This window comes from Pseudorca crassidens, chromosome 3 (genome assembly GCF_039906515.1).
Source record: "Pseudorca crassidens isolate mPseCra1 chromosome 3, mPseCra1.hap1, whole genome shotgun sequence".
In the NCBI taxonomy this organism is placed as follows: domain Eukaryota; kingdom Metazoa; phylum Chordata; class Mammalia; order Artiodactyla; family Delphinidae; genus Pseudorca; species Pseudorca crassidens.
The window spans coordinates 115,192,616-115,218,159 of NC_090298.1; the positions used below are offsets into that span (position 1 = coordinate 115,192,616).

Genomic DNA, 25,544 nt, shown 5'->3' on the forward strand with positions numbered 1-25,544 from the left:
TTATATAAAGAAAAGCAAAGAACAACTCAGAGAAGTTAGGTAACTTGGTCAAAGTCACACTGCTATTAACAGGCAAAGCCAGAATACAAATCTCTATAAATTCCTTATTACAGGTATGTTAGCTTATGATTTAGAATGAAAACATGCTGAAGAAAATTTCCTCATTCATTAAGTATATTATCTTAAAAAGTGTTAACAAGGGACTTCCCTGGTGGTCCAATGGCTAAGACTCCATGCTCCCAACGCAAGGAGCCCGAGTTCGATCCCTGGTCAGGGAACTAGATCCCACATGCCACAACTAAGAGCTCACAAGCTGCAACTAAAGATCCCGCATGCCACAATGAAATCCCGTGTGCCACAATTAAGACCTGGCATAGCCAAATAAATAAATACTTTTTAAAAATAAGAATAAAAAGTGTTAACAAAACTAAACTTTGAAACATGTCTTAGAAAAAGGTTGTTTTGTACATTTATTGAAATTATTTTAAAAACAACGTTACTACTAAAAATTGTGACAGTGAAAATTTACTTTTTAAATGATGTTCATGGGTTTTCCATAATTATGAAAAGATCTCATGTTCTTCAGGAAAAAATCTGGGACATACAGGGCTTTTAAAAAGAACAGGATCTAGGGCTTCCCTGGTGGCGCAGTGGTTGAGAGTCCGCCTGCCGATGCAGGGGACACGGGTTCGTGCCCCGGTCTGAGAAGATCCCACATGCCGCGGAGCAGCTGGGCCCGTGAGCCATGGCCGCTGAGCCTGCGTGTCTGGAGCCTGTGCTCCGCAACGGGAGAGGCCACAGCAGTGAGAGGCCCGCGTACCGCAAAAAAAAAAGAACAGGATCTAGGGGAAGATGGCGGAAGGGTAAGACGCGGAGATCACCTTCCTCCCTGCAGATACATCAGAAATACATCTACACGTGGAACAACTCCTACAGAACACCTACTAAACGCTGGCAGAAGACCTCAGACCTCCCAAAAGTCAAGAAGCTCCCCATGTACCTGGGTAGGGCAAAAGAAAAAACAGAGACAAAAGAATAGGGACAGGACCTGCACCAGTGGGAGGGAGCCGTGAAGGAGGAAAGGTTTCCACACACTAGAAGCCCTTTCGTGGGTGGAGACTGTGGGTGGCGGAGGGGGGAAGCTTTGGAGCCGCGGAGGAGAGCGCAGCAACAGGGATGCAGAGGGCAAAGCGGAGAGATTCCCGCACAGAGGATCGGTGCCGATCAGCACTCACCAACCCGAGAGGCTTGCCTGCTCACCCGCCGGGACGGGCAGGGCTGGGAGCTGAGGCTCGGGCTTCAGTCGGAGCGCAGGGAGAGGACTGGGGTTGGCGGCGTGAACACAGCCTGCAGGAGGTTAGTGCACCACGGCTAGCCGGGAGGGAGTCCGGGGGAAAAAGCCTGGACCTGCCGAAGAGGCAAGAGACTTTTTCTTCCCTTTTCGTTTCCTGGTGCGCGAGGAGAGTGGATTAAGAGCACTGCTTAAAGGAGCTCCAGAGACGGGTGAGAGCCGCAGCTAACAGCGCGGACCCCAGAGATGGTCATGAGACGCTAAGGCTGCTGCTGCCACCACCAAGAATCCTGTGTGCAAGCATAAGTCACTATCCACACCTCCCTTCTGGGGAGACTGTGCAGCCCGCCACTGCCAGGGTCCCGGGATCCAGGGACAACTTCCCCGGGAGAACGCACGGTGCGCCTCAGACTGGTGCAATGTCACGCTGGCCTCTGCCGCCGTAGGATCCGCACCCCCGCACTCCGTACCCCTCCCTCCTCCCGGCCTGAGTGAGCCGGAGCCCCCGAATCAGCAGCTCCTTTAACCCCGTCCTGTCTGAGCGAAGAACAGACACCCTCAGTCGACCTACACGCAGAGGCGGGGCCAAATCCAAAGCTGAACCCCAGGAGCTGTGCGAACAAAGAAGAGAAAGGGAAATCTCTCCCAGCAGCCTAAGGAGGAGCGGATTAAATCTCCACAATCAACTTGATGTACCCTGCATCTGTGGAATACCTGAATAGACAAGGAATCATCCCAAATTGAGGAGGTGGACTTTGAGAGCAAGATTTATTATTTTTTCCCCTTTTCCTCTTTTTGTGAGTGTGTATGTGTATGCTTCTGTGTGAGATTTTGTCTGTATAGCTTTGCTTTCACCATTTGTCCTAGGGTTCTATCCATCCGTTTTTTTGTCTGTTTTTACTTTTTAAAAAAAAATTTTTTTAATAATTATTTTTTTATTTTAATAACTTTATTTTATTTTACCTTACTTTATTTTCTTTTCTTTTATCCTCTTCCTTCCTTCCTCCCTCCCTCCCCCCTCCCTCCCTCCCTTCCTCTCTTTCTCTTTCTCTCTCTCTTTCTTTCTTTCTACTTTTTCTCCCTTTTATTCTGAGCCATGTGGATGAAAGACTCTTGGTGCTGCAGCCAGGAGTCAGTGCTGTGCCTCTGATGTGGGAGAGCCAACTTCAGGACACTGGTCCACAAGAGACCTCCCAGCTCCACGTAATATCAACGGCAAAAATCTCCCAGAGATCTCCATCTCAACACCAGCCCCCAGCTTCACTCAACGACCAGCAAGCTACAGTGCTGGACACCCTATTTCAAACAACTAGCAAGACAGGAACACAACCCCACCCATTAGCAGAGAGGCTGCCTAAAATCATAATAAGTCCACAGACACCCCAAAACACACCACCAGACGTGGACCTGCCCACCAGAAAGACAAGATCAAGCCTGATCCACCAGAACATAGGCACTAGTCCCCTCCACCAGGAAGCCTACACAACCCACTGAACCAACTTTAGCCACTAGGGACAGACACCAAAAACAACGGGAACTACGAACCTGCAGCCTGCAAAAAGGAAACCCCAAACACAGTAAGATAAGCAAAATGAAAAGACAGAAAAACACACAGCAGATGAAGGAGCAAGATAAAAACCCACCAGACCTAACAAATGAAGAGGAAATAGGCAATCTACCTGAAAAAGAATTCAGAATAATGATAGTAAACATGATCCAAAATCTTGGAAATAGAATAGAGAAAATGCAAGAAACATTTAACAAGGACCTAGAAGAACTAAAGAGGAAACAAGCAACGATGAACAACACAATAAAGGAAATTAAAAATACTCTAGAAGGGATCAATAGCAGAATAACTGAGGCAGAAGAACGGATAAGTGACCTGGAAGATAAAATAGTGGAAATAACTACTGCAGAGAAGAATAAAGAAAAAAGAATGAAAAGAACTGAGGACAGTCTCAGAGACCTCTGGGACAACATTAAACGCACCAACATTCGAATTATAGGGGTTCCAGAAGAAGAAGAGAAAAAGAAAGGGACTGAGAAAATATTTGAAGAGATTATAGTTGAAAACATCCCTAATATTGGAAAGAAAATAGTTAATCAAGTCCAGGAAGCACAGAGAGTCCCATACAGGATAAATCCAAGGAGAAACACGCCAAGACACATATTAATCAAACTGTCAAAAATTAAATACAAAGAAAACATATTAAAAGCAGCAAGGGAAAAACAACAAATAACACACAAGGGAATCCCCATAAGGTTAACAGCTGATCTTTCAACAGAAACTCTGCAAGCCAGAAGGGACTGGCAGGACATATTTAAAGTGATGAAAGAGAAAAACCTACAACCAAGATTACTCTACCCAGCAAGGATCTCATTCATATTTGATGGAGAAATTAAAATCTTTACAGACAGGCAAAAGCTGAGAGAGTTCAGCACCACCAAACCAGCTTCACAACAAATGCTAAAGGATCTTCTCTAGGCAAGAAACACAAGAGAAGGAAAAGACCTACAATAACAGACCCAAAACAATGAAGAAAATGGGAATAGGAACATACATATCGATAATTACCTTAAATGTAAATGGATTAAATGCTCCCACCAAAAGACACAGAATGGCTGAATGGATACAAAAACAAGACCCATATATATATGCTGTCTAGAAGAGACCCACTTCAGACCTAGAGACACATACAGACTGAAAGTGAGGGGATGGAAAGAGATATTCCATGCAAATGGAAACCAAAAGAAAGCTGGAGTAGCAATTCTCATATCAGACAAAATAGACTTTAAAATAAAGACTATTAGAAGAGACAAAGAAGGACACTACGTAATGATCAAGGGATCAATCCAAGAAGAAGATATAACAATTGTAAATATTTATGCACCCAACATAGGAGCACCTCAGTACATAAGGCAAATACTAACAGCCATAAAAGGGGAAATCGACAGTAACACATTCATAGTAGGGGACTTTAACACCCCATTTTCACCAATGGACAGATCATCCAAAATGAAAATAAATAAGGAAACAAAAGCTTTAAATGATACATTAAACAAGACGGACTTAATTGATATTTATAGGACATTCCATCCAAAAATAACAGAATACACATTTTTCTCAAGTTCTCATGGAACATTCTCCAGGATAGATCATATCTTGGGTCACAAATCAAGCCTTGGTAAATTTAACAAAACTGAAATTGTATCAAGTATCTTTTCCGACCACAACGCTATGAGACTAGATATCAATTACAGGAGAAGATCTGTAAAAAATACAAACACATGGAGGCTAAACAATACACTACTTAATAACGAAGTGATCACTGAAGAAATCAAAGGGGAAATAAAAAAATATCTAGAAACAAATGACAATGGAGACACGATGACCCAAAACCTATGGGATGCAGCAAAAGCAGTTCTAAGAGGGAAGTTTATAGCAATACAAGCCCACCTTAAGAAACAGGAAACATCTCGAATAAACAACCTAAACTTGCACCTAAAGCAATTAGAGAAAGAAGAACAAAAAAATCCCAAAGTTAGCAGAAGGAAAGAAATCATAAAAATCAGATCAGAAATATATGAAAAAGAAATAAAGGAAACGATAGCAAAGATCAATAAAACTAAAAGCTGGTTCTTTGAGAAGATAAACAAAATAGATAAACCACTAGCCAGACTCATCAAGAAAAAAAGGGAGAAGACTCAAATCAATAGAATTAGAAATGAAAAAGGAGAAGTAACAACTGACACTGCAGAAATACAAAAGATCATGAGAGATTACTACAAGCAGCTCTATGCCAATAAAATGGACAACCTGGAAGAAATGGACAAATTCTTAGAAATGCACAACCTGCCAAGACTGAATCAGGAAGAAGTAGAAAATATGAACAGACCAATCACAAGCAGTGAAATTGAAACTGTGATTAAAAAATCTTCCAACAAACAAAAGCCCAGGATCAGATGGCTTCACAGGCGAATTCTATCAAACACATAGAGAAGAGCTAACACCTACCCTTCTCAAACTCTTCCAAAGTATAGCAGAGGGAGAAACATTCCCAAACTCATTCTACGAGGCCACCATCACCCTGATATGAAAACCAGACAAGGATGTCACAAAGAAGGAAAACTACAAGCCAATATCACTGATGAACATAGATGCAAAACTCCTCAACAAAATACTAGCCAACAGAATCTAACAGCACATTAAAAGGATCATACACCATGATCAAGTGGGGTTTATTCCAGTAATGCAAGGATTCTTCAATATACACAAATCAATCAATGTGATACACCATATTAACAAATCGAAGGAGAAAAACCATATGGTCATCTCAATAGATGCAGAGAAAGCTTTTGACAAAATTCAACACCCATTTATGATAAAAACCCTCCAGAAAGTAGGCATAGAGGGAACTTTCCTCAACATAATAAAGGCCATATATGACAAACCCACAGCCAACATTGTCCTCAATGGTGAAAAACTGAAAGCATTTCCACTAAGATCAGGAACAAGACAAGGCTGCCCATTCTCACCACTCTTATTCAACATAGTTTTGGAAGTTTTAGCCACAGCAATCAGAGAAGAAAAGGAAATAAAAGGAATCCAAATCGGAAAAGAAGAAGTAAAGCTGTCACTGTTTGTAGATGACATGATACTATGCAGAGAGAATCCTAAAGATGCTACCAGAAAACTACTAGAGCTAATCAATGAATTTGGTAAAGTAGCAGGATACAAAATTAATGCACAGAAATCTCTGGCATTCTTACACACTAATGATGAAAAATCTGAAAGTAAAATCAAGAAAACAATCCCATTTACTACTTTAACAAAAAGAATAAAATATCTAGGAATAAACCTACCTAAGGAGACAAAAGACCTGTATGCAGAAAATTATAAGACACTGATGAAAGAAATTAAAGATGATACAAATAGATAGAGAGATATACCATGCTCTTGGATTGGAAGAATCAACGTTGTGAAAATGACTCTACTACCCAAAGCAATCTACAGATTCAATGCAATCCATATCAAACTACCACTGGCATTTTTCACAGAAGTAGAACAAAAAATTTCACAATTTGTATGGAAACACAAAAGACCCTGAATAGCCAAAGCAATCTTGAGAACGAAAAACGGAGCTGGAGGAATCAGGCTACCTGACTTCAGACTATACTACAAAGCTACAGTAATCAAGACAGTATGGTACTGGCACAAAAAAAGAAATACAGATCAATGGAACAGGATAGAAAGCCCAGAGATAAACCCACGCACATATGGTCACCTTATATTTGATAAAGGAGGCAGGAATGTACAGTGGAGAAAGGACAGCCTCTTCAAAAAGTGGTGCTGGGAAAACTGGACAGGTACATGTAAAAATATGAGATTAGATCACTCCTTAACACCATATACAAAAATAAGCTCAAAATGGATTAAAGACCTAAACGTAAGGCCAGAAACTATCAAACTCTTAGAGGAAAACATAGGCAGAACACTCTATGACATAAATCACAGCATGATCCTTTTTGACCCACCTCCTAGAGAAATGGAAATAAAACCAAAAACAAACAAATGGGACCTAATGAAACTTCAAAGCTTTTGCACAGCAGGGAAACCATAAACAAGACCAAAAGACAACCCTCAGAATGGGAGAAAATATTTGCAAATGAAGTTACTGACAAAGGATTAATCTCCAAAATTTACAAGCAGCTCATGCAGCTCAATAACAAAAAAACAAACAACCCAATCCAAAAATGGGCAGAAGACCTAAATAGACATTTCTCCAAAGAAGTTATACAGACTGCCAACAAACACATGAAAGAATGCTCAACATCATTAATCATTAGAGAAATGCAAATCAAAACTACAATGAGATATCACCTCACACCAGTCAGAATGGCCATCATCAAAAAATCTAGAAACAATAAATGCTGGAGAGGGTGTGGAGAAAAGGGAACACTCTAGCACTGCTGGTGGGAATGTGAATTGGTACAGCCACTATGGAGAACAGTATGGAGGTTCTGTAAAAAACTACAAATAGAACTACCATATGACCCAGCAATCCCACTACTGGGCATATACCCTGAGAAAACCATAGTTCAAAAATATTCATGTACTAAAATGTTCATTGCAGCTCTATTTACAATAGCCAGGAGATGGAAACAACCTACAGGAGATGGAAACAACCTAAGTGTCCATCTTCGGCTGAATGGATAAAGAAGATGTGGCACATATATACAATGGAATATTACTCAGCCATAAAAAGAAACGAAATTGAGCTATTTGTAATGAGGTGGGTGGACCTAGAGTCTGTCATACAGAGTGAAGTAAGTCAGAAAGAGAAAGACAAATACCGTATGCTAACACATATATATGGAATTTAAGGGGAAAAAAATGTCATGAAGAACCTAGGGGTAAGACAGGAATAAAGACACCGACGTACTAGAGAATGGACTTGAGGATATGGGGAGGGGGAAGGGTAAGCTGTGACAAAGCGAGAGAGTGGCATGGACATATATACACTACCAAACGTAAAACAGATAGCTAGTGGGAAGCAGCCGCATAGCATAGGGAGATCAGCTCAGTGCTTTGTAACCACCTAGAGGGGTGGGATAGGGAGGATGGGAGGGAGGGAGACGCAAGAGCGAAGAGATATGGGAACATATGTATATGTATAACTGATTCACTTTGTTATAAAGCAGAAACTAACACACCATTGTAAAGCAATTATACTCCAATAAAGATGTAAAAAAAAAATTAATAAAAAGAACAAAATTCGTCCATAATACCACCAAACACCTTAGCTGACAAGGTAATTTGTTTCCTTCCAGAAAAGTATTTTAAAATAAGGTGTTTTATATTTACTTCTCTACTCAATGATGGTTCCTGACCTCTACTGAGAGTATGTATGTTCCTGGGACTTATAATCAAGGCAAACATGTGTAACAGCAAAGATATTGAACTATGGCTTCTGGTATCAAAGGAACACATGAAGCAATCAGAATTGTAATCTAGTACACCTAACACAGAGATTTTTTTAAGTCTTAGCATTTCTTACCTGGTTATTTTCTTCATCCTCAAATACAAAATCTTGCTGCATAACTTCATTGTCTAAATTAGTGCTAGCCACAGGTTCTGAACAGTCTCTGTTACATTCACTGGCATTAATAATACCATCAGCAATATCAACCCTAGTAATGAAGATTAAAAAGTCAGATCAGGCCACATGTTGAATACGTAATGCTTTAAAATAAATAAATAAAAGTAACAATCTGAAACTTTTCCTTGTCAAAGAAAATTTGTCTTTTTCATAAAGAACCACAGTTTCTTTATCTTGCCAAGTTAGATTATTAAGTGTACAAAGTTTATTTTTGTCTCTCCATGGGATGCTGTGAGGAACCTACCTGGTTTGCTATCCACTTTGAATATTTTCAAAAGCAAATAAATGGTTTTAAAAATAATTTATGTGCCAAAATAATGATTTCCCTTATAAATGCATACTCTAAATCATAATAATGACCTGTTTACTGATTTAAGAAAAGTCTAGCACTAGGTACCAGAGTGTCCAACACCTTATCAAGTACAACAGGAATAGCTTCCTACTGCATATTTTTTCATCTTATATAATTTAGAATATGCACAACACTGCAGGTTTTTGTTTACAAAGATGATACCACTATTAATGAGAATATGAGTTATTTCCATAATACTGTCTGAGTATGGGCATAGGTTTTCAGGATCTCTAGCTAACTTAAGGGCAAACTCCAAGGAATCTGCTTATATTATATCCTTTGAAACATTTTCCTACTATTTCCTACTTTTAGATACTGCTTCTTTCCTTCACATTCAACTCAAATACTCCCTAGATCCACTTGTATAGTTCAAATCATGCCTTCAAAGCACATAAATCGGGCCCATCATATCGAGCTGCACAGGCTGGTGATGCCATCTATGCAGACTACATGGCACACCTGCAGTTGTACAATACGGTATTCCATAAACATATTCCAAGCATTTGTTTTTATATCCATTAATTTTTCAGTTTTATTTCATACTATTTGATAGCTAGTCTAGTATACTTGACACATTTGGCCTTTTAAAAATCGAATTCTTAACAACAAAAACAGAATTCTACCCAGTCATCAATTTTTTTTGCCTTCCTATGAATTCTCCAAATTTGGGTACATCTTTCTTAAGATCATGATCGATGCTGCTCTGTAGATCTGTCCCCAGAACAAAAACTGATCAACGCAAACTATGAAATCATTGCACTGTGGTCTCAGAGAAAGGAACCTATATATCCTAAAGTGCAGGGCTGAGGTAACAGGAAAGGAGATGAAGCTTTTTGTCATTTAAAGGTAACAAGTCAGATGAAAAGTGGATTAAAGGTAACAAGTCAGATGAAAAGTGGAGTAACATCACACATCACACAGTACATAGAGTACTTTTAACTTACACAAATTCAATTATTAACAGCTAACCTAAAACAAAGGCATGTAGGGAGGGCAAAGGCTGGAGGCAGGTGATAAGTTAAATAGCAAAGGATGATTCCATCTACCATTTCACTCAATGACCATGTGCACTAGGAGTGATGTCAATCTGCTGTCCCTGTACCTATCTGTCTAGATAACTGCATGTCATGGTGTGACCATTTGGAGAACAGACTACAGTTCTACTTTTTTAAAAGTTATTTTTCATATAACATGGATCCTAAAAGTAAGCTTGCTACTTCATCTGGTGTTCACAGGCTGTGTTGGACTTAATGCCTACTACCTTAATGGAAGACTTATGAGATTTTCAATGTTAAGAAGTATACACAATTTATATGCAAGTATATACAAAGTCACTTTTCACACTGACTTTCAGAAATGCTCAAGTAAGATGACACCCCATCATTTAAGAAAAAATACAGTTTTTTAAAAGAAAAAACAATTTTATAACTCAATAAATAACAGTAAAATGTTTTAAAAGTTTCTTACTGGTTATTAGATCCTTCCCCATCACAATTAACACTTCCTGCTTCATTATTACACACCAGACTTTGCTGTTGTAAATTCTTAAGATCATGATCTATGCTGCTCTGCAGATCAAAAAGGTGCTGTTCCACAGCTGCTCTAATTGTTCTTTCTAAAATGCTATAAAACAGAACACATTTTAGTGAGAAGCAGTCACCCTAACTAGTTATTTGGTCACATAAACACAAACTTTAAAATGTACAACCAGTTTAAAAAAAAAATGTATAATGGTATATAAATGAACAGGCTAGAGGGGAAAAAGAAATAGGAAAACATAATATTGGCTTAAATTTTTAAATGAAATTTGCCCAAATAAGATATACAAATCAATCATAATGTCACTATTACTACTGAGGCATGAATGATCACTTGGCCCAGTAATTCACTCCTCACCTCAATACATATAAAGCCATTTAAAAAGACTTCAGGGAATTCCCTGGCGGTCCAGTGATTAGGACTCCGCGCTTCCACTGCAAGGAGCACGGGTTCGATCCCTGGTCAGGGAACTAGGATCCCACATGTTGTGTGCCACGGCATGCATGCATGCATGCATACATACATACATAAATAAAGCAGCCATTAAAAAAAAAACTTCATAAAAAAGCTCTTTTGACATTTTCAATCATTTCAGAAGATCAAAAAAAATCAACTGAGGGGCTTCCCTGGTGGCGCAGTGGTTGAAAGTCCGCCTGCCGATGCAGGGCACACGGGTTCGTGCCCCGGTCCGGGAAGATCCCACATGCCGCGGAGCGGCTGGGCCCATGAGCCATGGCCGCTGAGCCTGCGCGTCTGGAGCCTGTGCTCCGCAACGGGAGAGGCCACAACAGTGAGAGGCCCGCGTACCGCAAAAAAAAAAAAAAAAAAAAATCAAGTGAAAAAAAGTTCATCTTTATTCTGTATGTGAGTGTAATTCATTCCTTCTTCATTTGTTCTGACTGAAGTACATAAAATACTGGTTTCACTGCCTTATGTACAATCCTTCCTCTAAAGTAAGTAAAATAAATACATGATTTTAATTTCTACAGTTTAGTAATATTTTTTTTTAATTTTTAAATTGTCTTCTGTAAGTATACTACTTACTCCACAGAGGCTGGTAAGATGCTGATAGGAGATATATGGGCACTGTAATCAAAGAAATAAATCAGCTATAAAATTTTCAATACTAAATGACTATAAAATGTGGTGAAAACTGCCACATTTACACTACCCTTGATACACCCAGGAGAACATGCACTAAGTTTATTATTCTAATTTTCTAAAGAAATTATTTTTCACATAAGAAGACCCTTAAAATACATACTCTGTGTGTGTGTGTGTGTGTGTGTGTGTGTGTGTGTGTGTGTGTGTGTGTGGAGGGGAGGGGGGGGCCGCAACTACTTCATCTGGCGCTTACCTGGAAGGAACAGTGACCTATTCCAAGCCTGAAGGGAAAAAAACTGACTACTGGGCCAAACAAAAGTACCCATCTAGGATAGTATGGAGGCCTCAATGTTGGCCCTGTACTCCTTGCCAGAAGTAATAGCACATGCTCCTACTCAGAGGATATTCTCAGGCTACAAAAATAAAAGGCAAAATAGAAACTAAAATTCAGGCCACATCATTCATTGCGCTGGTAACAGACTTTCCCTAGCAAATTTTGTACCACAATATCTACTGATACTTATAAAAACAGACAAATAGACTCGTTTTTACCACAGTTATCGAAAGTACAACTCAAAACCCACAAAATGTATACTAAAATATTTAAAATTAAAGTGTTGGTGAGGATGTGAAGCAAATAGAACATTCACATAATGCTGGTGGGAATGTAAATGTTCCAACCACTTTGAAAGTTTTCTTATAAAACCTACCAAGTGACACAGCAATTGTACTCCTGGGTATTTACACAAGAGAAATGAAAGTTTAAGTCCATAGGAAGACTTCCACAAGCATAGCAGCTTTATTCATAATAGCCAAAAACGGCAATCAACCCCAACAGGTGAATGGATAAACAAAGTGTGGAATATCCCTATGGATATCCCATGGAATATACTTAGCATTTTTCTATAAAAGTCTTGAACAACTGATACATACAATAACATGAATCTCAAAAAAAATTACACAAGCAAAAGAAGCCAGACACAGAGTACCTATTCTATGAGATTCCATTTATAAGAAATTCTAAAACAGGCAACATTCATCTATATAGTGACAGAATGCAGATCAGTAATTGCCTGGGACCAGAAACTGCGGGGGTCAGGGGGTGAATTACTGTAAAGAAGCACATGAAGTGATGGAAACAGTCTCTATCTTGACTGCCATGGTTGTTAACAGATATATATGTACAGGTGTTCATCATTCATAAAATGAATACATTTTATTGTGTGAAAAATACATCTCAGTATGATTTTCAAAGGAAAAAAATCAGTAAGAGAAAAAAACTAATCTACAATAATCAAAGTCAGATAGTGGCTACTTTTGGGGAACAGAGAGATTGGTAGCATTTGAGAAGGGACAGGAGCAGGGACCCAGGTGGGGGTTATACAAGTTGAGTTCATTTTTTGATAATTCAATGGCCTTATGATTTGTGAACTTTTCTCTATGCAAATGATTCTTCATAAGAAGAATCATTTTTAAAAAGTAAATTTAGTTTTATGAAGATCCTCTGTAAAATGTGCCAACACATACTCTAACCAACATGAGGAAGAAGGTCTATCAGGTTAATAGTCTCAGGATTGTCTGTAGGAAACCAAGTGAACACCATTTACTATTCATCCAACAATCTTCAGGTCTCCCTTAAGCAAACACATCGGTAGCAAATTGCACCACTGCTTTATCAGACAACAGTAAGCCATCCTGGTTTGGCACACATAACTTCTCTAGCTTTAAAAAAAATTTTTTTTAACTGCCAATATTATACTAGTTTTCATGAATGAATTACTCTTAGCTAAATGCTTTCATGATGATACCCTCAAGGAAAGTACTTAAATTTTTTTTCATATTTAAATGAAATCCTTTAATCATTTTCATTTCTGAAATCAGGAAAAGCTGGGGAGAAAAATCACATATATGTGCACAAAAAACAGTGTAGCCATCAGTCTATTTCTAGCAGTTTCAGATGAGCTGAAAGTTAAATATTTAGTGACTTTTGCAGAAAAAAACAAAATACCAAAAATGATAAATGAGGCTTTCCCCAAAGGGTGTTTAAATGTCAACTAGGATATTAGATCTTTTTCTGATATTTTGCTACGATGATTTGTTGATTATATTTTTAATTTTGGTTATAGGTTGCTATTTCATTATAAAAGTTAAATCTGGTATATTTTCCTTAGTAACTTAGCAGTCTCTAAGTTTAGATAATTTGTTACCTATTTAGAAACATTCATTTTACTTTTAATACTGTTATCCACTGACAGTGCAGTATGTTGAATGGTGTGAAGAAAAAATATATATCTAACATCACATTCTTGTCACCATTTAATTTGTGATTTCTGGTGAGCTTTTACTGTATCTTACAACAAATTCTCAAAAAGTTCCAATTCTCAACTACATAGTCCATCAGTCTGTTACTAAAGCCTTCTATCATGTTTTAACTTTTCATAGGGTTTACATCATCTCTCTGTTCTTTTTCAAATTTGCCATTGTTAGCCATCTACTCATTCTCCCAGAGGGATTTTCTCACCCTTTTTTATTAGATTAGATTATCAATAAAATGCTAGTGGATACATGGACACAAGACACTTTACAAAGAATCAAATAAACAAACAAAAGAAAAATAATCACTCAACATCACTAATCATCAGGGAAATGCAAATCAAAACCACGAGAAACCTCATATCTGTCAGAATGGCCATGATCAAAAAGAATACAAATAACAAATGTTGGTGAGGATGTGGAGAAAAGGGAAACCTTGTACTCCGTTGGTGGGAATGTAAATTGGTGCAGTCACTATGGAAAACAGTATGGAGGTTTCCAAATACACTCAAAATAGAACTACCAGCAATTCCACTCCTGGGTATATATCCAAAAAAAACCCCACTAATTCGAAAAGATACATTAACTCCAATGTTCATAACAGCATTATTTAGAATTGCCAAGATATGGAAGCAACCTAAGGGTCCACGAACAGATGAATGGATAAAGAAGATGTGGTGTATGTGTTTATATACATACACACACACACACACACACACACACACACACAAATGGAATACTACTCAACCATAAAAAATAACAAAATTTTCCATTTGCAACAGCATGGATGGACTTGGAGGGCATTATGCTAAGTGAAATAAGTCATACAGAGAAAGACAAATACTGTTATGATATCACATATGTGGAATCTAAAAAAATAACACAAGTGAACTTATTTACAAAACAGAAACAGACTCACAGACACAGAAGACAAACTTATGGTTATGAAAGGGGAAAAGGGGAGGAGGGGAGAGATGAATTAGGGCCACCTGTATCAGACTCTCCTGAAGTAACAGTGTTATTTTATTGGAGATCCGGACCCTACTCTAGACCTCAAATACCATAAAACCAAAGTAAATAAGATAGTATGGTACTGGCACAAGAATAGACATACAAAACAGAAACAGACCCATGCTTGATTTAGAACAAAGATGCTACTATGGAAAGCAGGGAAAGAACAGTCTTTTCAAAAATGAGTACTGCAACAATTTGGTATCCATACTGAAAAAGGTAACTTGGCAACCTCTGTCATACACTACAGACAAAAATCAATTCCAGGTAGATTACAGACCTAAACAAGGAAGGTGAAATGAAACAAGTTTCAGAAGATAATACAGGGGTGTGTATTTAGGAAAAGATTTCTTAAACAGGACACAAAAAGCATTAATCACAAAGTGAAAAGAATGATAAGCTTGATTAAAATTGGGAATTATTCATCAGAAGACACAATACGAGAAGGAAAAGGCATAACACACAATGAGGAAAATACAATTACAACATATATTTTTAAAGGGCTCCTAAAAAAGGGCTTCATTTTCAATAAGAAAAAGATAACCCAACAAAAAATAGGAAACAGACTTGAACAGGCATCTCACAAAAGAAGAAATTGGTCCATACACATATGAAAAAGGGATGGACCTTATTAAAATGACAATGAAGTACTCAAGAATGTGTAGCAATGGGAAGGCTCACACACTGTCAGAATGAGAACTGGAGAAAGCACTATGGAAAACAATTTAGCAATAGTTACTTAAGTTGAAAGACAGTAAATGTGCATGCATGTGTGCACCAGAAGATGTGTACAACAATGTACACAGCAATGTTACTCACAATAGTCAAAAATAAAAATAATCCAATTTTCCAGCAACAGTAAATTGGATCATTGTGGTACAATCATATAATGGAATACTTTACAGCAGTGAAATGAACAAACCACAGTAACATGTGACCACATGGATAAAATTCTCATACCATGTTTATTGAAAGAAACTGGATCAAAAAATACATATAGCAAGTTTAATTTTCATAAAGCTCAGAAATATATAAGAAAGTGATTGCCATAAAAGTCAGCATAGTTGTTACCTTTAGTGGAGAGGGAGATCAGGATTGTGAGAGCTACCAGGGTGTTTTCAGTGCTTAGTTCTAGATTTGGGATATTTGGATATTTGCTTTTTACTAACCTGTTTTGATATACATTTGTTTTATGCCCGTTTCTGTATGTATAATTTCTTTCCCAGTTAAAAAAAAAAAAAAAAAAAACTTTAAGAAAGTAGATTCCTTGGTCCCTCCCCAAACCTCTGAGGTAGGACCCAAGAGTTTACATTTTTAATAAGCACCAGTGATGATTCTTATCCATACTAATAAACTTAAGAAACACTGGCCGAGATCTATACCTAGGCTCCCAAAAGATTAAACTTTAATAATATTTTCCAGGGACTTCCCTGGTGGTCCAGTGGTAAACAATCTGCCTTCCAATGCAGGGGACGCGGGTTCTATCCCTGGTCAGGAAACTAAGATCCCACATGTCACAGGACAACTAAGCCCGCGCGTCACAACTACTGAGCTCGAGCGCCTCAATGAGAGAGCCTGTGTGCCGCAAAATACAGGGCCCACACTCTCTGGAGCTCCCGTGCCACAACCAGAGAGAAGTCCGAGTGCTGCAACAAAGAGACCATGTGCTACAATGAAAGATCCTGCATGCCTCAACGAAGATCCTGTGTACTGCAACTAAGACCCAACGCAGCCAAAAAAATAAAGAAAATAAATAAATAAGATAAATAAGTATTAAAAAAATAAAAATAATATTTTCCAGTTATCTATAGGAGCCAAACAGAACAAAAGTTCTAATGGTCTTAAATTCAATAGGTAGAGACTTCCCTGGTGGTCCAGTGGGTAATACTCCGCGCTCCCAACACAGGGGGCCTGGGTTCAAATCCTGGTTGGGGAACTAGATGTCACATGCTGCAACGAAGATCCTATGTGCTGCAACTAAGACCCGGTGCAGCCAAAATAAATAAATAAACAAATATTAAAAAAAAAATTCGATGGGTAGGCAGAGGACTTGATCTTTCAGTTTCCTATCCCTTTTAAGTGCTATGGGAATTAAATTTAAAATATATAAAAGTAGTCATCAGCAAGCTAGATTATTAGTATGAAAGTAAAGATTCCCTACCCCAAAAAGCTATAGTAAACAAATCAAATAAATAGATTTTGTACTTTATGAGTCACACCGAGGCTACAAAGTTGACTGTAAAACTGTTCTCTGAGTTTCTGAAGGAAAAAGGACTGATTTAGTTTTCCGATTTCAAGGAATTTAATTATTCTTTATTTTCAGACTTTTGCCAAGTTCTGTGGGGAATAAAGCACTTATGTACAAACCAAGGCTAACATACACCTACAGCTATAAAAAAGATTTATCAATATAGTTATGCATCTGCAGAAGCAAAATAACGTAAGTATCATAAGAATGTGAGTTCTGATTAAAAAAGTCACACAAAAAATAAATGCTGACAAATTCAAGGTCAAATTACTTAGGTACTATAGACAGATCCCATAAAGGCCACTTAGAAATCCTGTTTTCACCAGACGAAAAGGGCAAACAATAAATCACAAGGGTCACATGTATTTTAGGCTTCAATCAAGTATAACGTTAAAGACTGTAGTCATTCTGACCTTCTTCTCCCTTCTGCTGTTAACTCTATTTCTAAATCTGTGTAGAATCACATAATCTTCTTGAGAACACAAAATCAATCTTGCAGCCATTTATTCAAATTACTATTTTTTTATAATTCAAATACAATTATCATAGGGAACTACTACTATTTTAATCTCCCAATTGCAAATATTTAATATTACAAATAATACTTCAATAAAAGTACTGTAGCTCTGCTTCAATTAAATCTGATAAGGATCATTTTACCTGTGTAACAGAGCCTTGCAAGCCATTCTAGGCACTGTGTCATATCCTAACAAAAACATAAGGTAAAGTGACTTCAAATATCATAAAGGATGGTGACAGGCTTATAAAAACTGCTGAGCAATCAGAACTGCAGTCTAAACGGAAGCAGGCTGCAACATGAGGTCACTACTGACAAGGAGGAACCCAATCAACAGTCCACAAATTTTTTCCCAAGTACTAAATAAGCAACTTGGTGGGAGATAGGGAAAGGGGGACAAAATTTTGAATCTGGCTGGAACACCTATAAAAATATTTAAGCCTAACCCAGTGTAAAGCAGAAAAAAAGTCTGTTTGTTTTCATTAATCACACTATATCAAGAGTTATAAATTATGACAAATACGACATTGCTGAAACAGCTGCACAATAGGTAGAGAACTATTGTTCACTCATCATCCATTTTCAGAAAAGCATTAATGGTTAGTTTTTCAAATCTAAAATTAGGATAATTTCCAGATAATTCATGCAAGAGCCCCACTAAAACGACCATTTAAAAAACTGTGGTTTCGAAAAATAAATATATACAACAGGGACTTCTCTGGCAGTCCAGGGGTTAAGACTCAGCACTTCCAACGCAGGGGCAAGGGCGCAGGTTTGATCCCTGGTCAGGGAACTAAGATCCCACATGCCGCGCAGCACGGACAAAACAAACAAACAAACAAACAAAAACAACCCAAAACCATGTATCCCCTTCCAGTCAAAAGCAAAACGCATTTCTTCACTTTCCCCATCAACTTGGGAATACCCTATACCTATGACAAGAGCAAGAGTAAACTGGAAAGATGCCTCACTATTATAAAGTTAGTCAATAAGTTATAACAACCACAAGTCTTTAAAATGTCAAATGCATAATTTTCAGGGCAATAGGAAGGAGGAAGAGAGCCTGTCAATATCTATTATGCTCTGATACTTCAAAAAATGTTTAACTTTAATAAAATCATCTTATGACCCAAAGCATAAATTCTACTTTTTCCCACCCAACATTTCTGATACTCCCACCAAAGCACGTTTTCCTCCTCTTTGCACTTTTAAGTGGAATCTAGCTAGCGAAAATGTGGTGAATTGATTGTCAACTGAAATATTCTGCAAACTGCTTATTTAATAGATTTAAAGGAAAAAGTTACTACTACATTTCTCTCACCCCTATAGTCAGCTGAAGGCATATTTCTTCAACAATAAGGTATCCACAGAATGAAGTGCAAACCAATTTGCCTCAACTAAGAGCTCTTTCTTAATCACTACACCTTTCCTGCATCACACCTAAAATCGAACCATCATAAGCTAATGAACTCACCAAAATGAAGCCCTAGCATCAACAGTACATAAAAGATAGTATCAAATTCTTCATTCTTTCTAAATTCCAAGTTTTAGCAAGGCATTAAATTAGAAGCACAACTTTAAATGAACTTTATAATAATGTCAGTGAGCTGGTTTTTTATTTGTAGTTCTGGAAGCAATATAAATTAAAAATTAACTAACCTCAAGCCAAAATAAACCTTTCCAATACAGCCTAGGAAAAAGACTGAAAAGCAGAGGGAAAATAAAGAACTCTTTCAGAACTCTTCAATCTCCCTTTAAATTTTTAAAAGGTAAAGATTCCCCTAACATTTGTATATGTAAATAAGGCCAAATACTAGATAAACATGTGAACATAAAGCAATAATTTTTCATCTACAGATACAAGGCACTTTAGAAGCAAGCTTGAGATTTCCAAGAACTTCATGGATAAGACTGAGCCTCAGAAGCAACCAAAACTTCTGCCTTTTATGCACCCTAGGCTACGCACACTCTAAATCCCACCATTTTTTCCACTCAACTCAGCTCAAATCTTAACAACATATGGTTAATGGCAAACAACGTACAGAAATAACAGATGTATAAATAAGTCAATCAATACAACTCATACATGAATATTTAAACCACTGGTTCTCAAAGGGTGTTCCATGAAACAAAAGATCAAAACTGTTTTCATAACACTTGCTTTTTTCACTGTGCTGATATTTGATGATACAAAATCAATGGTAGAAAAAGATTCCTTGGGGTCTTAGCATAAGTCCAGGCAAGTGGTATCAAACTATACCATGGCCATTGCATTCTTCATCACTACCCAGTTGTGATCTTTTTAAAAAGGGAGCCAATCCTTGATGAAGAATACATATTATTAATTTTATCTCAGCCCTTGAGTATACTTCTTTTTAATATTTGGTGTGACAAATAGGAAGTACACACAAAGCAACTCTGCTGCACAGCTTAGTACAATGCTTGTCTTGTTTGAGTTGAGAAATGAACTTTTACCATGGAATACCCATTTTTACTTGAAAGACTGACTGACAGACTATGGTTATTCCAACTTGAATATCTGGAAGAAATTTTCTCAAAAATGAGCAAGACTAACAGTACTGATAAAATTTGGGATTTCAAGCAAAAATTAGAATTCTGGAAAACCTGTATCCTCTACCATAAAAGCTCAATAGCATCCCAATACTTAAAGATATTTTGACACAATCAATAATGATATTAAAGAATATACATTTTGATATTATATAACAGAATATATCACTATTTGGAAGCTCTGAATAACTCAGTAAGGCAGTATTTTCCAAATAACCAATATACCATATCACAAAATTAAGCATGGCTAAAAGATTCTCTCAAAGTACAAAACAGACTCACGGATCAGAGTACGAAAAATTCAGATATGCTTTCAGGTTCCACATTACAAATAACCTTTAAGAAACTACCACTTACCAAGTTTTGGTGTATTGTCAAAGAAGAATATCCACAGTTATCTGAAAAGGCTATAAAAATTCTCTACCTTTTTCCAACTACATACTTGTGTAATGCTAGACTGTCTTCACATTACTTCAACCAAAATAACATATGGCAACACATTAAATGCAAAAGAAAATGTGAGAATCTAGCTACCATCTTTTAAGCCAGACATTAAAGAGATTTGTACAAATGTAAAACAATGCCACTAAAAAACTTCTCACTAAAAATTTTTGAGAGATTCTGGAAAAATTACTTTTGATTAAAAAATTTTACATTAACATGTAATGAGTTCATTACTACTTTAAAAAATTTCTCAGTTTTGGTTCCTAATAGAGTAAACACCAATAGCTATAACCCACAGTAACAAAAGTTCTTTGTAGTCCTCAAATTAAACCAAAAAGTTCGAGAATCGATGAATTAAAACTATAGAGGAGGAGAAATCTACCAACAAAAAAACCTGTTAGATCATAAATAGCTGTATTTCAGCTACAAATACTAAGCGTCTTCCAAAGTACAACTCAACAAAGAACGCTCCCAGCAGTTTAAATATGCTGCTTTAATTTATAATGTGGTAAATAACCAGAGGTATAAAATCAACATAACAAAAGTCTTCGGAGTCCTCAATAATTTGTAAGAGTATAACATTTGAGACCAAAATGTTTGAGAACTGCTAAACTGTCACTTAATGTTTATTTCCCTTAGGTTTCTAATATATCTTCCCACAGAAATACAAAGTAGGCTACCTAATAATTCCGTAAAATGTTTGCGAACAACCTGAAAGAAAAACTCAAAGAGACAAAACATTAAGTTAGCAAAAGTTCAATCTCTAGTTTCATGTAATACAGTATCCACTAATTCCCTAAAATGAATTTATTAAGCACTCCCTATTTTCTAGACCCTGTGCATTCTAGGATATGTCTCCCCTACCTTTCTTTCATCAAAGGTGGATATCAAAGAATGTATTTTTTACCTTTATGCAACCAATCAGCCAAAATTAAAATAAAATGTTAATGTATAAATATTAACTGAAATTTACAGATATCAACACTAAATCTAGAAGAGCACTGTGACATACACATCTATTTTTGTTGCCTCATATCCCTATCCTTTTCTTTTGGTATTAGCCCCATTTTTCTATGGCAAACTAGCTCCTCCCTCCATCCAATGCTCTTGGTACATGCATAAATTACAATGACCCAGCTCTACCCTGGTCAGGAATGGGCACATGACCCAATTTAGGCCAGACCTTCTCCTCTGCTACCCCACAGGAATCTGGTCTTGAGCAGAATGACAGATGAAAAGAAGTAATTGGAAACCTCACAGCAACAGCCACATGCTGAAGAGATTCTTCCATGACCCTCTGTTACTAAATTCTCCAAAGCTGCCATGTTCTTCTCTCTGCTTTTCCTTTCAACTCTGGGACCTATCCAGCATTCTTCTAATAAATTACCTTTTTTCTTTCCATTAACCAAGATCTGTTTCTACAACTTTCAATTAAGGAATCCTGATTACCACCAATCTCTAATGATTCCATCTAAAAATGACTGTGTTTGGGACTCCCCTGGTGGCACAGTGGTTGAGAATCTGCCTGCCAATGCAGGGGACACAGGTTCGAGCTCTGGTCTGGGAAGATCCCACATGCCACGGAGCAACTAAGCCCATGCGCCACAACTACTGAGCCTGCACTCTAGAGCCTGTGAGCCACAACTACTGAGCCCTGCACGCCTAGAGCCTGAGCTCTGCAACAAGAGAAGCCACCACAACAAAGAGTATCCCCCACTAGCCCAACTTGAGAAAGCCGTGTGCAGCAATGAAGACCCAAAAACAAAGACCCAATGCAGCCAAAAATAAATTTAAAAATTAAAAAAAAAAAAATGATTGTGTTGGAGGGAAGGAGGATCCTCTACAAAGCTAGACAGATGACCAAAAAGAAGAAACTATTGTAATCATGCGTTTGAAACAATATTTAACCTTGCTGGTAATTAAATATATAAAAATAGTTAATGAATTTGCTCTCTAAATCAGCACTATCCAAAATAAATTTTTACAATGATAGAATTGCTCTATATCTGCATTGTCCAATATGGTAACCACAAATCATATATGGCTATACTGAGCACTTGAAATGTGGCTAGTACAACTGTGGAAGTGATTTTTTTTTTTAAATAAACTTATTTATTTATTTGGGGCTGCATTGGGTCTTTGTTGCTGCATGGGCTTTCTCTAGCTGCAGTGAGCGGGGGCTCGTTGTGGTGCACAGGCTTCTCATTGTGGTTGCTTCTCTTGTTGCAGAGCATGGGCTCTAGGTGCACAGGCTTTAGTAGTTGTGGCTCGCAGGCTCTAGAGCGTAGGCTCAGTAGTTGTTGCGCACGGGCTTAGTTGCTCTGTGGCATGTGGGATCTTCCTTGACCAGGGATCGAACCAGTGTCCCCTGCACTGGAAGGCGGATTTTTAACCACTGCGCCACCAGTGAAGTCCCTGGAAGTGATTTTTAAATTTTATTTAATTTTAATTGTTTTAAGTTTAAATTTAAATAGCCACATGTAGCTAGCTAATGGTTACCTTATTGGAGGGCATAACTCTATAAATTAACAAAATAAAGAACACCAATTTAAATCTATTGTTTTCAAGTGCTCAAGAAAATATTGCTAATGGTAATGCAAAATGGGCCAAGTCTTTTAAGTAGTCTGGAAATACTTATCAAAAGCCATAGAAAAATTTACTCTTTGAGCCTAATAAATTTATGTAAGTCAAAAGAAGGAAAAAAGGACCCAAGAACAAAGGTTGTATAGTAGTATAGCAATGACAAGGTAGCTGGAATAACTCAAAGTTCAGAAAAAAGAATGACAGTAAATATATAATTAAGATACAGTTAAATAATTTAACATATAGCTTATAAATATTGTAATATATAACTAAAATATAGTAAAGAATGTCATGTAAACATAGAAAAGCACAAACAAAAAGCTAAATCGGGGCAAAAGAGTGAATAAACTTGTTAATATACCATAACTATAATCACGTCTGAAGAAACTATACATAATATAAAAATCTAGAGGGCCACAGAGAAATGTAATAGTTGTATTTAGAAGTATACATTTTAAACTACTTTATAATTTTTGTAAATGACACTGAATAGTTCTTCCCTTAAATTACTACTTATTTTAAAATGACATTTTGCTGTCTGACTCTTAAATTATTTCCTCTGCTTTTTTAACCACCGTTCTGTTGAACACAAATTTAATGAAAAATATCTAGTGGCCTAAACAAATAACTGTCCCCCTAGTTAGAAAACCATGGAGCTTTACAGAAAAGTAAGGACAGAATTCAGCAAACCTAGAGCTACCTACGGAGAGTTCTTAAATTCTCTAATGCTTCCTAAACAGTGTCCAATAGTCCCAGCTATGTGCTAGGACAGTGCCTCCAGCTTACCACATTTACCAAGTTTACCCAGTATGCCCTATAAATATCACTTTATACATGGAAAGGATTGGAAAGCACTATCTTAAAGGATCACAGAGTCCTCTCTTTACAGCCTAGTTCAATCTAGTTCTAGACTAGGACCTGGAAATATAGTCAACTCAACCACTGTATCTTTCTCTAGCAATTCTACTTCCAAAGGTTCTGAAATTTTACCCAACCCAACTAATACACTAATAATACAAAAACAAATAAACTTTAAGAGGAAATATACATAAGAGGTTACATTTTTAAAGAAAGGTATAAATGCTAGTAACTGAAAACTTCTTAACAAGGTTGCTTCTTTAAAATTTTCTTATTGTTCTTTTTCATACAAACTAATCTTTCATATACCATTACAATCTGTGTGATTTAGTGCTTGAGTGAACTTACATCTAGAATGAAATGCTCAAAGCTAAAGTCCTTTCAACTGAAATACTACCTTGTTGATGCTGTAACACTATTTGGTTCCAGGATGTTTTCAGTCATCCTTAACTGTACCACCTCTGGCATGTCATCTGATTTTTCTGCACCCTCTTCTGGAAGTTCTTCTGTATGTTCCAGCTTTTCATCTTCCTCTTCTTCCTCAGAAAGTTCATTAATCTATATAGATAGAATTAAATGAGAATTAACATTTAATGAAACTGTTAACTGACATACTATTCTAAGAAAGACATAACTATTCTAAGAAAAACTTAAATACAACTCATTTTTCACTTCATTTCCTAGGACCAATTTCTCCTACAAAGTAAACAGCTGCCAACTTCTCCATATTAGAGTAAAATATCAAACCAAACATAACATTTTAAAGCAGGAAGTAACGATTACATTACTATATCACTAGGAATATGAATAAGACTGCAAACTATGAAAAAGTCTGCACGCTGTAGTTAATTAACATTAAGAAAGCTTCATTTTCTAACCAATCAGATTTGTAAACCTATCAGCTACAACAAAGACTTCAACTGATCTCTCCAATTTCCAAGTGCACTGAACAAGTGATTTTAATATAGAATAAGTGTGAAAAAAGAAGGGCACAGAAATTTTGCCTTACGGTCTTAATTATGCATTAGAAAATGACAGCTAACTTCTAAATGATTCAGACTGAATTCTTCATGAAGAGACTGGACCTTACAACAAGAAAGAACTCACTGTTTTGACCATTAAGCACAACTCAAGGTTATAATTCTCTTTCTGGCAGGGGCTATAAAACATTTTCTATTATCAAATTGGCTACATAAGTAAACAATCACTCTAATAAAAAGACACAAATATCTGAGAACGAAAACCAATAAAATATTTTCAAATGAGAAACATTTGTTAAGCTATACCATAGAAGAAACTAGCCATAAATGGTCTTAACATTTTTTATAAATTAACACTAGTCATTAAAAACATTAAGCAGTAAATATGTACTTTTGTCCATCCTAGCCAAATCTGCTGGCAATACCTAGAATAAATTTACTGCTACATGTAACAGTGGTGTTTTTCCTATACACAGGCAAATACAGTTGCTAGAGGACTCTCAGAAATGAAAACTTCAACCAGAAGAAAGGTAATTACACTGTGATACTCTACCAATTCCTAATCAACGAGTA

The 25,544-nt window shown here is 37.0% G+C and overlaps 1 protein-coding gene across 12 annotated transcripts in view; it reads right to left on the reverse strand.

Moving 5' to 3' along the window:
• Nucleotides 1-25,544, reverse strand: part of FAM13B (family with sequence similarity 13 member B) — an 89,310-nt gene that overhangs the window by 32,516 nt on the left and 31,250 nt on the right. For 9 of the 12 annotated variants that reach the window (XM_067731841.1, XM_067731840.1, XM_067731837.1 and 6 more), the window contains 4 exons: nt 24,389-24,549; nt 11,387-11,428; nt 10,271-10,426; nt 8,350-8,482 (listed from right to left, as the gene is read on the reverse strand). In XM_067731841.1, the coding sequence (XP_067587942.1) occupies nt 8,350-8,482; nt 10,271-10,426; nt 11,387-11,428; nt 24,389-24,549 (492 nt within the window). The remainder of the gene's footprint in view (nt 1-8,349; nt 8,483-10,270; nt 10,427-11,386; nt 11,429-24,388; nt 24,550-25,544) is intronic. The other 3 variants (XM_067731842.1, XM_067731839.1, XM_067731831.1) reach the window with 2 other exon arrangements.